General features: G+C 30.8%; 1 protein-coding gene across 1 annotated transcript in view; it reads right to left on the bottom strand.

Annotated features, from left to right (window-relative positions):
• Positions 1-15,700, bottom strand: part of Chd1 (chromodomain-helicase-DNA-binding protein 1) — an 82,501-nt gene that overhangs the window by 53,069 nt on the left and 13,732 nt on the right. The window contains 8 exon segments of the mRNA XM_076474311.1: positions 902-1,002; positions 4,080-4,146; positions 4,149-4,295; positions 7,984-8,117; positions 12,424-12,678; positions 13,418-13,473; positions 14,432-14,515; positions 15,034-15,235. Coding sequence (XP_076330426.1) covers positions 902-1,002; positions 4,080-4,146; positions 4,149-4,295; positions 7,984-8,117; positions 12,424-12,678; positions 13,418-13,473; positions 14,432-14,515; positions 15,034-15,235 — 1,046 coding nt within the window.

The raw sequence follows: 15,700 nt of genomic DNA, 5'->3' as shown, positions 1-15,700 counted from the left end.
TCATCTCATGTATGAGGATGCTGGTTTCCTAGCACCTGTTTTAATAGTCCACTCACACAGAAATCTAGAGGGAATTTGACTAGTACATCTTTGCAATAACATCATGAATACCTGTTTAAGGTATGTTATGGATGAATGGGAGAGATAATTGGAATCCTTATCTCAGTGAACCCACAACACCTATTGGCCTGATTTCACACTGTCACTTGGTTCATGTGGATGGCTTTTAACAATCACTTTTGTGATCATGGATTCTCACTTTACAAGACACAACACTTTGCTTCCCATGGCTATGGTACAACTTCTTACAGATCCTTTTCTGAAAAGTCCTAGTGTTTCAAGTTAATCCATATTACTTTGTTTTTCAATATCTCCATATTAGAAATTCTAAATACCAGGCCAGAACACATCTTTATAACTGAGCATATGATTATTTGACACTGGAAATGGCTGTTACATACTCTTGCCAATAACAATAAAATTTTGTTGATATCACACTACACACATAATGTCAAAATGTAGTTTTGATGCATGCAATTTTTACCATAACTTCATACTAGCTGGGTTTGTCATGTGACTTAATAATTTGCCATTCAAAATTGTTCCAATACAACAAATTTAACTTTAAATTTTTTATCTTAGAAATGAAAGTTGAAGATTCTAAATACAATTGGTTTCACTGTTTAGTTTAGGATCATCACAAACAGTAAGAACTAGAGTTAGATGTAACAAAACACTGTGATTACTTTGACATTTTATAGCCAGTAACCCTTCTTTTTAAGCATTCTAAATAACAAAGTACTAATAAGCAAACCTGCAATCATAATTTGAGATATTAATATTTTGATTTGTCTATACCTGAATAACTCTTATTAAAATCAAATCTACTCAGAGTTTCTACCTATTATTCTTTCAACCAACATCTGTCTCTCTTGAAGTTCAGTGGTCATTTCCTGTTGACAGTCATAATACTCTATGTCTTCTCGAGTTGCTGTTTCTTTCCTAAAATTACAAAAAATGAAAACATTTTAAATATGAAGAACAAGTAATATTGATCATAGAGAAGTATCAGCTGTTTGGTTATTCCAAAAATTAATAAATAATAAAAAGCACTAAAATTGTATTTAATATTAGAGTATTAATACTTAACATTAGAGTTTTTGAATAATTCAATGTTTGCTTTATGATTTCATTGCTGAACTAGTCAATAAACAACGTAAGAATGTCCAAAAATCATATATTGTTGTAGTTTCAGTTGTGAGAGTAAATATAGAAGATGTAATATTTGCAAGAAATGCAAAAGCTATTAATGCAATCATGCTGAGGTTTCTCTTCAAATTAAAACAACCAGAAAGGGTCATCTGAAAACATTACAAGACAAGCATAAAACAAAAAAAAACATGAAACAGAAGGAATAGTCAGAATCAGATACTTTGTTCTCACAAGAACAGCTTTTAATGTCTTACATCACTCAGTGTTTGATAGACTTGATAAGGATATGAAATAACAGAACATTTACTGTTGTTTCTAGTAGGTTCACAGTGTCTTAAATATCGTGAGCACATTGAAGACTATTTTTGCAATACAAATCAGGATCAATATGGAATGGCTCTGAGCAAAAGTAGTATTGTTTTAGGCCTTCCATCAACACCAAAACAACATTTTGAGAGTTTCTTTGCATTCTTCAAAGATAGAACTCCAATTCTAAATTTACATAAAGTTTTATAAGAGACTGATACAGTTAATGTTCTCTTAGTCATATTGCTATTAAAATATGGCATTTTCCTTACAATCAAGTCTTGATTTCAGGGTTAAAACAAAATGACAGTGCTATGCATGTTTATTGCAATGAGGATATACTTTTGTGATTTTTGTACAAAAGCAATAGCTTTAAGAAAGAAGCAGAAGAGTTATATTTTGGAAGTTTACTAATGAAATATTATTCTTAACAAATAACCTTGTGTACGATAATTTTCATAATTATTTTGGAAATCTGAAAAATGACAAATTTTCTGAAAAACTTGTATAGGTTAAAATTCAATACCAAATGTAAATTGAATATACATAATTTTTTACTCTGGTCATATGTTAATTTCAAAACTGAATACAAACGTCTTAATGAACAGGTATCTTTCTTATTTCCCAATATTAAATCGTTTAACTGTAAAAAATAGTATGGAAAACTAGGTGCCTAATGTTAGCTAAATGAGTTTTACTTGCCAAAATTAACAAGAACATCATAACACCCAAAACATCAATTCCATCAGCCACTTGGGTACACAAGATCAATCAGATTAGAAACAGTAAAGGACTACAAACAAAATTTTATTTTATATTAATAAATTTGTGTTGTATTTTTATTTGCATCCAGTAAGTGCTTGATTCACTCAATAACATATAAATACAAAATCTTATTGTGGATACTTATCTTGAAACCATTTGAGCTCATAATAAACAAAACCTAATCAAAAGACAACATCCATAAATATAATGTTATCATAGTGGAAAACAGGAGAATAAAGTAATCTCAGAGAAACATTTGCTAAAATTAAAAGTTATTGCGTTTGATAAATATCATGGATTGTTAAAGTGCAGTGTACATGAAATTAAAAATGAAATATATTTGTAAATGTACACAAGTTATGGGAAGTGAGAACTCATGACTCAGCTTTTCTAGGCTGGAAGGACACCAATGATTTCCTTTGAATTTACCCTTTTCAGAGTGGAAATACTTACTCCAATGTATGAAACTTAGAAGAAACGTACACGAGAAAGCTTATATATAAGAAACTAATTTGTAAGCATAATGAAATAATTTAATATAAGCATACATATTAAGTTATTTCATTATGATTATAAATCTTTGTCTTGTATATGCAAGTACTAAACAATATGTGGATGGTTTAAAAATCGTATATAATTCTACTGTGAGATATTCTTTTTTTACAAAACACCAAAAATATTTTCTTTCATCATAGAATTTCAATTTTTCCTTTTTATATTTGGACAATCAGAATTTTTAATTTTATATATCCAGCCAATTTCAAATTAATTGATTTTTATATATTTTTTTGTTTTGCTGACTACAGTAGTTGCAAATTCCTGATGTAAGTAGTAACAACAGTGAATAAAACAAATATTTATCAAAAACCTAGGACCTAACCTTGAAAAATGCTGTAAGGTTATAAAAAGGTGGGAACAAGAAATTTTATAATAAAATTAATAACAGGAAATAAAAACCTTGTGAAAAACAAAAAGGAATCATGATATTTTCCAAAGATGATGGTGTCTTATCAAATATAAACCTATGTTTTGGATGTGTAGACAATATTTAAAAGGTCATGAAGTGTTGTTTATATAAAAAAACACTTTAAATATGAAGAAAATGTGTTTTTTCATTTTTTTTTCTTGTAAGTTATACCCTACGTAAACACTACAAAATCACAAAATATGAATTCCAAAATGCTTTGGATTGCTTGTTTGTTTACAATGAAGCAAAAAGCTACACAATGGACAATCTGTGCTCTGCCCACTACAGGTATTGAAACACAATTTCTAGTGGTAAGAGTCTGCAGGCATACTGCTGTGCCACCAGGGAGTGTCCAAAATACTTTGAAATTTGAAATAATTAAAATATAGAAATCTAATATTTTTAAGTTCAACTTTGAAACTTAAAAGGTGTTCACAGGTTATAAGATCAGAATGTTATCACAGAAACAACAGATTTCAAGCTGCAGTTATTATCTAAGACATTTATTAAGTAAGTAAGAAAACTTTCACAAAGTCCCATGAAAATAGGATAACTTTTAGATGTCTTCAACACCAAAGTGAGATGATAACATTTCATCTAACAAAGTCAACCAAACACACCACACCATAAAATTCTTGGTTTCACAATAAAAACATAAGAGACTGATATCATTTCAGTTTTTATGTGAACCACACATTCCAGTTCCTTTTTACAGTGAAGAATAGAGTCAAAGTACAACTTTATAATAACTATGCTTTATGTTAAGAGTTGCTTAGATTTACAACTATTTTCGCACCACCAAAACATTTATGAAGGCAGAATTCTTTACCATAATCTGATTTCTTCTTCTCTTTTAATGTAGTTTTCAACCTTCTTCATTCCCTTTGCACCCTGGCACGCAGTGACGCATCAGATTCCCAGGTGTTATGAAGGTGAGACCAACCTTTCCACTTAATTAGAAATTGTAATTCTTTTTCTGGGGCATTCTCATCATTTGGATCCCCTTTCTCTTCAATAGCATACACAGTCGTGTCAGCTCCAGTTGCTGTAAAGTTTGATAATACATCAAGTTCTAACACAGTTAAACCTTTAATATTTAGATTTTGAACATAAGTATGCAGAATATTAAGTTTCTCTTTATTCATTTATCATACAATATAAGTAAGTAAAATTTATGGAATAGTTTTATCAAACAACTGCTCTTTGAACAAAAATAACTTCTAAAGATTTATAGTTCCAACACATTCATCATATAAAATGTACAGAAAAACGATAAAACTCGACACTCAGATGATCATTATCTCTCTATTACACTTCAGAGGAAGCAAAAAAAAAAAAAAACATATCTGATAACCTATTTTTAAACTTATCAAATATTGAAGTGTTTAACTTTTATGATATGTGCACAAGATTTAATGATTGGGTAAACCATAGCTCTTGTTGTTTCCTTATACTTTTGTGGTTATCACACGCTTATTATTTTAAAAATAATCTGCAGTCTTTATGGCTTCAATAATTGGTTGTTCATCCTGTTATTAATGCAACACATGAAAAAATCATTACTATAACAAAACAGTATTTATAACTGATGTATTTACTGTCTGAAGTACACATTGGGAATTAAATCTTTCTTGTAGACATAATTTGATAAAAAACAAAGTATACAACACTAAAAACTTAAACAGCAGTTAAAATGGCAAATACCATATTTGTATTTAAAACTGACAATTTGTCTTCACAAATATATATCTCAAGGGTTTCTGGACTGTGAATATTAAGTGAAATTTATCATTTGTTTGCAAACTTTTTTGTGATAATGGAAGAAGAAAACGTGTCAGCATAACGTTTATTTTTCTATTTGTGTAATATTTAAAAAGAGAATTAATAGACTTCAACACACTGTTTGAAAATAGCACACCTTCACCAGCAAACTGCTAGCCACAAAACAATAATATTACTTTCTACCATAAATAAAACTTTCAATACTTAGTAAACTATATATTGAAGCTAATACAAAATTACCTTGAAATGCAATTAATCTTATATATATGTTAATCAATAAAACTGGTACGAAAGTTAAAATTGTCCTGAATTGAGTTTGTATTTCTGATAGATTCCTACCTTCTCTCACAAATAGCTTTTACTGAATTATATTGCCCTCTAAAGGTGTAAATTTTCACTCACCACTAGCCCTGATACTTACACATACCCTCATGAGATATCTGCATGATATGAAAATAATCATGTAGCAACACTCCACCAATAAGAGTGGAACACAACTCCTATCATCACTGGTGTCCTGTTAAGTCTGGACAGTACATATGAAACCTACACCAGAAGTGGGAAGATCAGGTGGGAAATGTGAGATATCTATTATAAATACATTTTCAGCTTAGGGAAATGTTAAATTTCAATACAATATAATATCTCTTCTCGCAAATAGCAAGAATTCCATGATGAGTTGGCAGAATACACAAGGGAAAGATGGTACCCTGTCAGAAAGTGATGAAAGGAAGATCATGAAATGCGAGAATAAAGGTATGGCAACAATCCTGTGATATTACTGTACCTTTTGAGGAAGGTATACTTATCACTCATGTAAAAATGTGTTGTGCTAAGGGTAGAAACAAAGAAGGAACCTTTGCTGAATCATCATGTGTGCACATTCAACATAACCATCACCATATATGTCAGAAACTTACATCTATGGGACAGAATCTAGGGTACTAATGATGTTTTCCAATGGGTAATGAAAATTAGCAGCCAGGGAAATGGTAAGGTGATTAATCTGGTGGTAAGATACACAATAAAAATGACGATCATCGGAAGAAAGAGCTGCAAAAGAGGGTGCTAGTGATGATAATGTGTGTGTTACACTTCAATAGTGGAGAGTTGCTGCAGTATCATTTGGATAATATATCCATAATAGTAGGTGGGAGTATCAAGGATAGTGAAAATCTGCTCCTAAAGAGGCCAATGTAAATCTAGGAAAGCTATTTATAAGCAGAAGTAATATATCGTATGAGAAACAAATTTATAATTCAATTTTTATATTATTTCAGTTTCAAAAGAATTACTACAAGATAGTTAAAAATGCTGTCTCAGTAATATAAATAACACTACAAAGCAAAATTTAAGTAGCTTAAATGAGGAAATCATAAACATCTGATAAATTTGTAGTCCATCACCTGGTTATGTTGTATGTATGAATGAAAGATAGTATTACATTTTAGAAATTTGGGAGAAAATTATGTTTCTAATTGTTTCTTATGAACTACAGGGTCAGTAGAATAAAACAATAAGGCTGAGATGCAAAAAATACAGCACAAGATACATATTTTATATAATACCAAATTTTACTAACATTTCTCATATTGAACAAAATAACCTGCTGTATGAAAACTTATTGACTTGTAAACAAATGATTGTTTTAATATAACAGCAGCTACTATATATAGTTGATTCTTAAGCTTAATAAATACAATGAACAAAGCTATATTTAAAAACTCAAGCCTGTGTCTGTGTTAGTGTAAAACTTCAGTTACCTTTAACAGAACTCAATTCCAAAGCCTTTAAAAAAAATTTAAGTAATTAATTAGTGAAGCAGTTTTATTTGTGTGAAATAATACAGCAATTTTCATCCACAGTATGGTTTTTATGCTATTTTAAATACACTGCAAAAATATAGTGGTCAATTTTGGTTGATGCTAAACAAATCCAATGTCATTATTTGACAATCTGAGCTATATGTTCCATTTTGGCTGAATATTTTTAACTGTACCATGCTGTGAGTTTGATATTTTCAATCTAAATGACCTCTTATGTGAAACATGAGCTAAAATTTTCAGTCAGAAGTTCAACCAGAGTCTAACTTAGAATTTCTGGCTTAATAATAAAACAATCAATAGCACCTACCACCAACAGGAGGTGAAGAAAAAAAAAATGTAGCCCCCAATTGAAAATAATTAATTTGTTATATCTTTTATTAGATAACAGAAAAATATGTAAAACTATATTTTCTTAGAAGGCTCTAAAAAAAAATCTGTTCCAATATGACATAACATCTGACTTTTAACACTGGCTTTCATAAAAACCTGAACTTTTCATGATTTTAGTTACATTTTCTCATAAAAAGCGTTGTGCACCTGCTGTACTTTTTTGTCCACCCCCTGTATACTGGTGATCACAGTTACAGCATCTCCATCTCTAAAGGTGAAGTGTATGTTCTGAAGGATATCAAAACTTGAGCCTTGGACTTTCAGAGCTGCAGCCTACACCATAAACCACACAAACTTTATGGTACTGAACAAACCAGCACACAAATGTACATTTACACATACAGCTAGCTGCAACAAAAGTAAACATTGTCTTGGTGCTCAAACTCTTGCAAGAGTGAATTTATTTGTGCTTTCACTTTACCTTGGTGTTTAAAATTTGTGATTTAAGTCTTGAAAGATTCAAAAATCAATTATACATAAAGAGAATTTAAATTCCAGTGTATTCTGGCATTAATATATAGATTTTTGTGTGTGTTTTCTTATAGCAAAACCACATTGGGCTATCAGCTGAGTCCACCAAGGGGAATCGAACTCCTGATTTTAGTGTTGTAAATCCGTAGACTTATTGCTGTACCAGCAGGGAACATACAGATTTGTTTTCTGATTAGTTATTTTCATTAATGATCTCTGAGTTTCTTTGTATGCAACACAAATTCTGGCCTTTCTCATTCTTACCTCCCTTTTTTCCCATTCTGTGGTCAATGATCTTCTCAATGGTTTCTGAATTATCAGCTTCTGGCATATCACCATAATTGACCTCAACCAAATCCTCAGAATCTGTGTCACCTCCACTCTGTTCTTCTTTATAGCTACAAATAACATTTCAATAACTAGTTTTTAGTAAAATATTAACAAATAAAGAAAAATTTGTTAAAACTAATTTATCCACTTGCTATCTTGAGAACTTTGAAAATTTCTTGGAATTTGTAAACACTTTTATTGTTTAAACAGACTTTAAGAACATCTACAGTAATTTCTTCTGTTACTGCTGAGGATAAAATATGATTGTATTTTTTAAAGTTCCACTTGTTGTCTACGTGTAGCATATACAGTCATGTGGAAAAGTAAGGACACCCTATGAAAGCCTGTGTATTTTTGTAACAATTTTGGATATATAGATATTTAATCTCAATTACAACAATACTGAGAGATTACAGGAATATAACTAAACAATCAGAACTGAAGAAAAAAGTTATCAAGATCTTCTGTAAATGTAATTCTACAAAAATGTGTTTCTAACTGAGGAAAAAGTTAGGACACCCTACCCCCTAATAGTTGGTGTTACCCCCTTTGGCTGAAATAACTGCAGTGAGACGGTCATCTACCAGTCTCTGATATCGGTCTGAAGAAAGTTTGCCTCACTCTTCAATGCAGAACTCTGTCAGCTGTGAGATGTTTGAGGGGTTTCTCGCATGTACAGCCCATTTCAAGTCACCCCACAGCATCTCAATGGGATTAAGATCTGGGCTTTGACTCGGCCATGGATTTTCCATTTCTTAGTTTTCAGCCAATCCTTGGTGGATTTACTGGTATGTTTTGGGTCATTGTCGTGTTGCAGGGTCCAGTTCTGCTTCAGCTTTAATTTTCTTACAGATGGTCTCACATGATCCTCAAGCACCCTCTGATACACAGTAGAATTCATGGTGGATTCTATGATTGTGAGCTGTCCAGGTCCTGCTGCAGCAAAGCAGCCCCAAACCATGACACTTCCACCCCCATGCTTCACAGTTGGTATGAGGTTCTTTTCCTGGAATGCTGTATTTGGTTTATGCCAAACATGTCCTCTGTTCTGGTGTCCAAATAATTCAATTTTGGACTCATCTGTCCAAAGAACATTATTCCAGAAGTCCTGGTCTTTGTATACATTCTCTCTGGCAAACTTCAGTCTGGCCTTGATGTTTCTCTTAGAGAGCAAAGGTTTCCTCCTTGCACACCTCCCATGCAAGTTAAAGTTGTGCAGTCTCTTTCTGATTGTAGAGGCATGCACTTTCACATCAACAGTAGCCAGAGCCTGCTGTAGGTCCCATGATGACATGTTAGGATGTTTAGAGACCTCTATTAGCATCTTGCAGTTTGCTCTTGGGGTGAACTTGCTTGGACAACCAGACCTGGGCATGTTGGCAGTTGTTTTGAAAGCTCTCCACTTGTTGACTATTTTCCAGACAGTGGAATGGCTAATTTCAAAATCTTTTGGGATCTCTTCAAATCCCTTACTAGACTCATAAGCTGCTACAATTTTCTTTTTTGAAGGTCTCAGACAGCTCTTTTGCTCTCGCCATGGTGCTCACTCTCACTTCAACAGTCAGGAGTACACCAAACTAAATGTCTGAGGTTTAAATAGGGCAAGTCTGATTCAAAATGCTGAGTAATGATCTTCTAATCATATGCACCTGGTGTGATACACCTGTTTGTGAGGTGAGCCACTTTAAGTGGAAATAAATGTGGGGGTGTCCTAACTTTTTCCTCAGTTACAAACACATTTTTGTAGAATTACATTTACAGAAGATCTTGAAAAGTCTTTTTTTCAGTTTTAATTGTTTAGTTATATTCCTATAATCTCTCAGTATTGTTAAAATTGAGATTAAATATCTATATATCCAAAAATGTTACAAAAATACACAGGCTTTCATCGGGTGTCCTCACTTTTTCACATAACTGTATATTCTAATTCCCCTAAATTTTTATCAACATCTGCTATTGTTAACCTAATTCCTTAAAATTCAAAATTATAAACACACACAAGTTTCTATACTTCATTCATTTAAAAACTGAATAAACTCAGTCATTTTTTAAAATAATTATTCTTCACAATTTAAAATATTCAATTAATTAACAGCTAGGAAAGGTGTGTTTTCTTGAACATTATACAGGTATAAAATAAACAAATCTAAGTCTCACACACTTCACAGCACGAATTTACAATTATGGTGAGCATTAGTAAATTCTATATTACATTACTTTATAGATATACAAATTTAAACATGATATACATGCACTTCTCTTTCTTAATGTACAATCTAAAACAGAAAACAAGTATTATGGATAAATACCTTTTAATGACACTGCATTGGTATTTATAAATGAAGGAATTGTGTTATGACAAGTGGGGGGAAAAAATCAGAACTTATTTCAACTTAAAAAAAAAGAGGTCAGACATAAATTAACAACTGTCTGAGGCCAATACTTTTATTTATTTCATATGACAATCAGAACTTAATAAAATATCCAACCTGAGGAATACTACAAGGTAACCAAATAATGCAATGCAGTAAAATAAAGTGTGTGTTGTGGTGCATAAGTCTGGTTTCAGAAATCACTTAAGCTGAAAACGAAATACTTTTCTAAGTACAAGGACGTCATTTTTACTTTAATTTGTTTGTAAATAAATTCAAAGGAAAAACACCTTTTCTTCAAAATTTTTCATCCAAAATTATTGGTTTATATTTTACTTGTGGTTGAGTAAGCTGTTGTGAAGAATAGCTGAATTTTAAGCTTGACATAGAGCTACTCAAGAGTAACCTGCACTAGCTGTCCCTAATTTTGATGTGACAGACTAGAGGGAAGGAACCTAGTTAACACCACCCACTGCCAACTTTTAAGGTACTCTTTACCTGCAAATTGTGAGATTGACTATCACATGATAACGTCCATGGCTGAAAGTGTGAGTGCACTCAGTGACTGGATTCAAATCCACAGCCTGCAGGTTGCAAGCTGAGTGCTCTAACCACATGTTTTAATTGTTTAAAAGTGTTATGAGTAGATAAGGTGATTAAAAACAAATTTCAATTGCATACATAACATTTTGTCTACAATATGAAACAATTTCATAAAGCATGCTACATGAAATACATAAGAGTCAGCATATGTCTTTTCAAAATGTTGAGTTTCAGCAATGGCTTTTATGTTACTTAGCAACAAAAATTTGAGTTTTTAACTATCATGAAATATTACACAGTGGTTTTTACTATTATGAGTTGTTATAGTGTGGTTTAACTATTATCAGATATCATAGAAATCTTTTTTTAATTGTTATGGGATGTCATTATTTTTTGTTCACGAGAAACTATACACTTGAGTTTAGTCTATGGAAACCCATACTACAGCTTTACTTGAGAATTAATTACAAAAAATAATGCCTTAAACTCACTTATCACATTGTGATAAAGTTAATTAATATTTTGTTATTTATATTTTTGTAGTTTTTTTTATGAAGACTTCAAATATATCTTTGATCTTCAGATACAGATCAAAGTAATATATTCCAAGGACTTCATTAAAAGTAGCGCTTAAGTTAAGCCTTACGTGACGTTTTTGTATTGGGCCTAATACTATCTTGTTGTTAATATACGTGCAAATATAGCAATTAGAATTAAAATGATACCATTGAAAATGCCTATATATGTTAGGTCTTAAAATCTTACATTTCTGTTTTGTGAAGATTTTTATATATTTTTTTACATGTGAAAAATAACATCATAAGAAAAAATTCTATGCCATTTGTTCTCACCTTATGACAGATTTATAAACAAGTTTATATGTAATGGTGAAAAATCTTATTAGTAAAAGCTCTTCTAAGTAAGAAAAGGCAAAGTAAAATGTCCTCCCTTCATACCAGATCACAAAGGTATTAGTTTAATAGCATAATACTGTTAAAAACCTGCAGATAACAAACATTTGATAAAAATGCATAGAAAGAAAATTACTAATAAACTATCAAATGTAAACTAAAATGAAAATTATGGACTAGCTCTTTTTTTATAACCATATTCCTCTGTTACATACACATAATATTTTTTTCCCAATTTCATACACATTTATGGGAATAAATCCAAACTAATGTTCATTTGATTTCAGTGTACAATTCCATTTGCCACAAAACTTCTACATTTTCACTTTTACCCAACAGGAACGTTCATAAATGGTTTATTATACTTAATGGGCATTTCAAAATACTCATATTGATAGATCAATATGTTGGAAGAAGCGAACAAAATGTTACTGGTTATAAATATTTAATAATATACTTTTACTAATTATATTAATTCAATATATTTTACCTAAAAACAAAAAGAAAGAAACTGCCATACTTCAGTCAATCATATATAACTTCCATACCTAACTTTTTTTATAGCACGACGAGTAGAACGGACTTTATCTTCATCGGTGTCATATTCGTCTTCATCTTCGGAAGAGCTAGAATGTTTTCTTTGTCTCCGTGAGTGGGCAGGCCTCTTTTTCTGTGAACGACCCGAACTTCGGTTACTTCGTCCAAACGTAGAAGCACCTACACTGGGTTTATGTCGACTCTTTGCAAATTCTTGTTCACTCTCCTCTTTGTCACTGGAATCAGATGCTTGCCATTCTCCAGAGCTGAAATTCCAAAAATCAAAACTGGTTAATAACAAACACAAAAGATTTTCATCAGTATCACCATAAATTAAAAATTACCAACATTCAAATACAGTTAGTAGCAAGACAATCTGTATATTTGAAAAATATATTAACTTTTTTAAATTACTAATTTCAAATAATTACTTGAAACACTTTTTTGTGTACACACAAAAGAATCCTTAAAGAAACGTAATCAGTTTTCACAAATTTCAAAAAAACCATCACATTATTAACCACCAAATATAAAGAACTAGACCTTTTTCCCTGCACTCTAGCCTACTTTGTAACTCTCAGATTACTTGTTTAGACAACATTCACAATAAAAAAAGAGGCCAATAAACTATTGAGTAATCTTTTCCTTTTCCTGTCTCAACATTCAATATAAAGAAATGACTCAGTAATTGGATGAAATCTGTAATCTTCCATTACAAATACACAGGAAATCCCAACAATAATTAGTGGTATTAATTATAATACTGTTAGTATAATTGTTTACCTTTTTTTTTGCTGTGCATGACTCATGTTATTAAAGATCTTAAGAAGTCATGAACCAACATGCAATTCTGTGCACTGCATAAATAGTTTAGAAATTCAACAGTTAAGTTTTTTTACTCACTAAATCAGACAACAAACTTGCATGAAGCATTTACTAGCCAACTTTTCTTAAATGAGAATATAAATAAACAAACCTATAACTACTACTTAAAACCAGCCTTACTCTCTCTGTCTTCTCGATGGCTTCTTATGTCCCTTTGAATCATTTTCTTCCGAGTCCTAAAAGTAAAGCTTTTGTTTCATCACAATCATAATAATTTTAATGTCACTTCTTTTTATTTGTTAAAAAAATCACATCAGTAATGGATAAGTGAGATCAAAGGAAAATAGACTTGAAAGTCTCAGTAACTGCATAATAATGAAGGTAGACTTATTGGCACACTTTGTTGTTAGCCAAGACTATTGACATTAAATTTAACATCATATGTAAGCAATTTTTCAAAACCTTGTTGTTGCTTTTATTGTTAAATGAAATTTTTTTTCATATATAATATGAAAGAATTACTAATGCATTCCTAATACTGAAAAACAGATAAATTTTATACAATATTTTACAATTAAAATGATTTAACTAGTACTTTAACAGTACTTGAAACATAATTATTACAAATGTTACATTCTGTATCCATTTCTACATTATAACATAATAGACATTTGAATTGGACAATCAATTCAAAATCTTATGAAAAGCTGTTTCATTATATCATAAAAAACTGTTATGCTAATGTGCCATTTGAAATACAAAATCTTGTTAGGAACATGATTTCTCTTTTATTCTACAAAAGTTAGCAAATTGTATTTTCTTTTATTTTACTATACTGTACATTTAAATTATAAAAACAGAATTCATCACTTAAAGTAAAAGCAATTACTATTTTACGTTCAAATTTTCTTAACCCTTGGTCTAAGTTCTGAAACTTTCAAGGTCTTGATACAACTTTGCCAAAAGTCAACACTTGTCAGTGATTTACATCATGTAATCTCCTCATTTCCAAAAGCAGCTATGTATATAACAATAATCTTGTGATTTATCATTACACATACTAGTATGCACACATTTTATTGTCCTTCCTAAGCTTAATTAATGGTCAAATTTGGCATGACTTAACATTTCTAAAAGAAAGAAATAATTATACTATCTCTATGAAAATCCTGAAAATCAGTAATAGTACCATACCTCACCAATAGTGTATCGCTCTGGTTCTTTTCTTGAGCGACCAGATCTGCGAACACCGTACATATCAGGATTTTCTTCCCACATCTATAAAAAGATTAAATTAATTGAATACAGAAATCAAAATAACAAAGAAACATACAAAAATAATTTGCTCAGTAAAGGTTTTTGAACCATAAAGGCAAATCACAGTTTTGTTCTACTTGAACTAATTAAATCACATTAAAGTTTAATCTATTCATAATTTTTTAGTTACAAGTGTTAAATTATATAAAAAAAGGGCAGACCAATTAAAGAAAAACAAAGATCACACTTTTAAAAATTAAATAACGTATCGAAATAAATTATTTCATTCATAAAATACTCAATATATCTATTTTCATTACACATAGTGGCATTAATTTTCAAACACAATATTATGTTTAAAACCATTTTTCTTAAAAGTTTAAAAATGGATTACAATGATTATTGCCCTCTTTGTGAACACCATGTTAGAGTAATTCATTTAACTTCTAACACTGTTGTTCTGATAACAAAGATGTATAATAGAAAAAGGATCACTGATACATCAAACACAATTGTAAATATTTTAGAAACGTGCATACCACTTTCAGATCTTTTAGCCGTGACTGGCGATTTCCCCGGGAACTATCTGGATTCTGAGAGTTAGAATCCACATCTTCAAGTTTTGTGGGAGTAGTTAAACCCATACTAGATTCTGAATGAATATCCAATCTGGAATCCATGCTATAGCTCTCTGACACATCTTCTTTGTCAGAACCAATGTTTTTTTCAGGTTTATTCTCTCTGATAATAGCACATGAATATAAAAAATATATAGTAAACCTTTCTTCCTCTATGAAAGAGTATACTACTGGAGTTTTGACAAAATCACTCAAAATTTCACAACACAATCCTTCAGTTATTTTGAAGTAACTAATATTTTAGTATAAAAAAAATATCAAATATTTTCTGCTCATAACAATCACCAGTATTCACAGCTAGTATTCATAGTAATTTGAGAACTTTAACATGTTGCTGATTCAGGATTTTGAGCATCCAATTCATTCTCTCATTGGAAGTAATTTTTAATTTTCCATCCAACATGAAGAAAAGTTTCATTTTCTTTAAAAAAAAAATGCAAAATCAATATAAGTTTAAATACACATTACCTTCCATAGAACACACACACACACAAATCCTCAGCTACTTTCTCTACATGTAAATAAACTGTGTATGAAAATATGGAAGTGCACTCACTGGAGTCACTTC

The sequence above is a fragment of the Tachypleus tridentatus genome, chromosome 13, assembly GCF_004210375.1.
Source record: "Tachypleus tridentatus isolate NWPU-2018 chromosome 13, ASM421037v1, whole genome shotgun sequence".
In the NCBI taxonomy this organism is placed as follows: domain Eukaryota; kingdom Metazoa; phylum Arthropoda; class Merostomata; order Xiphosura; family Limulidae; genus Tachypleus; species Tachypleus tridentatus.
This window is presented reverse-complemented; position numbering and strand designations above follow the sequence as displayed.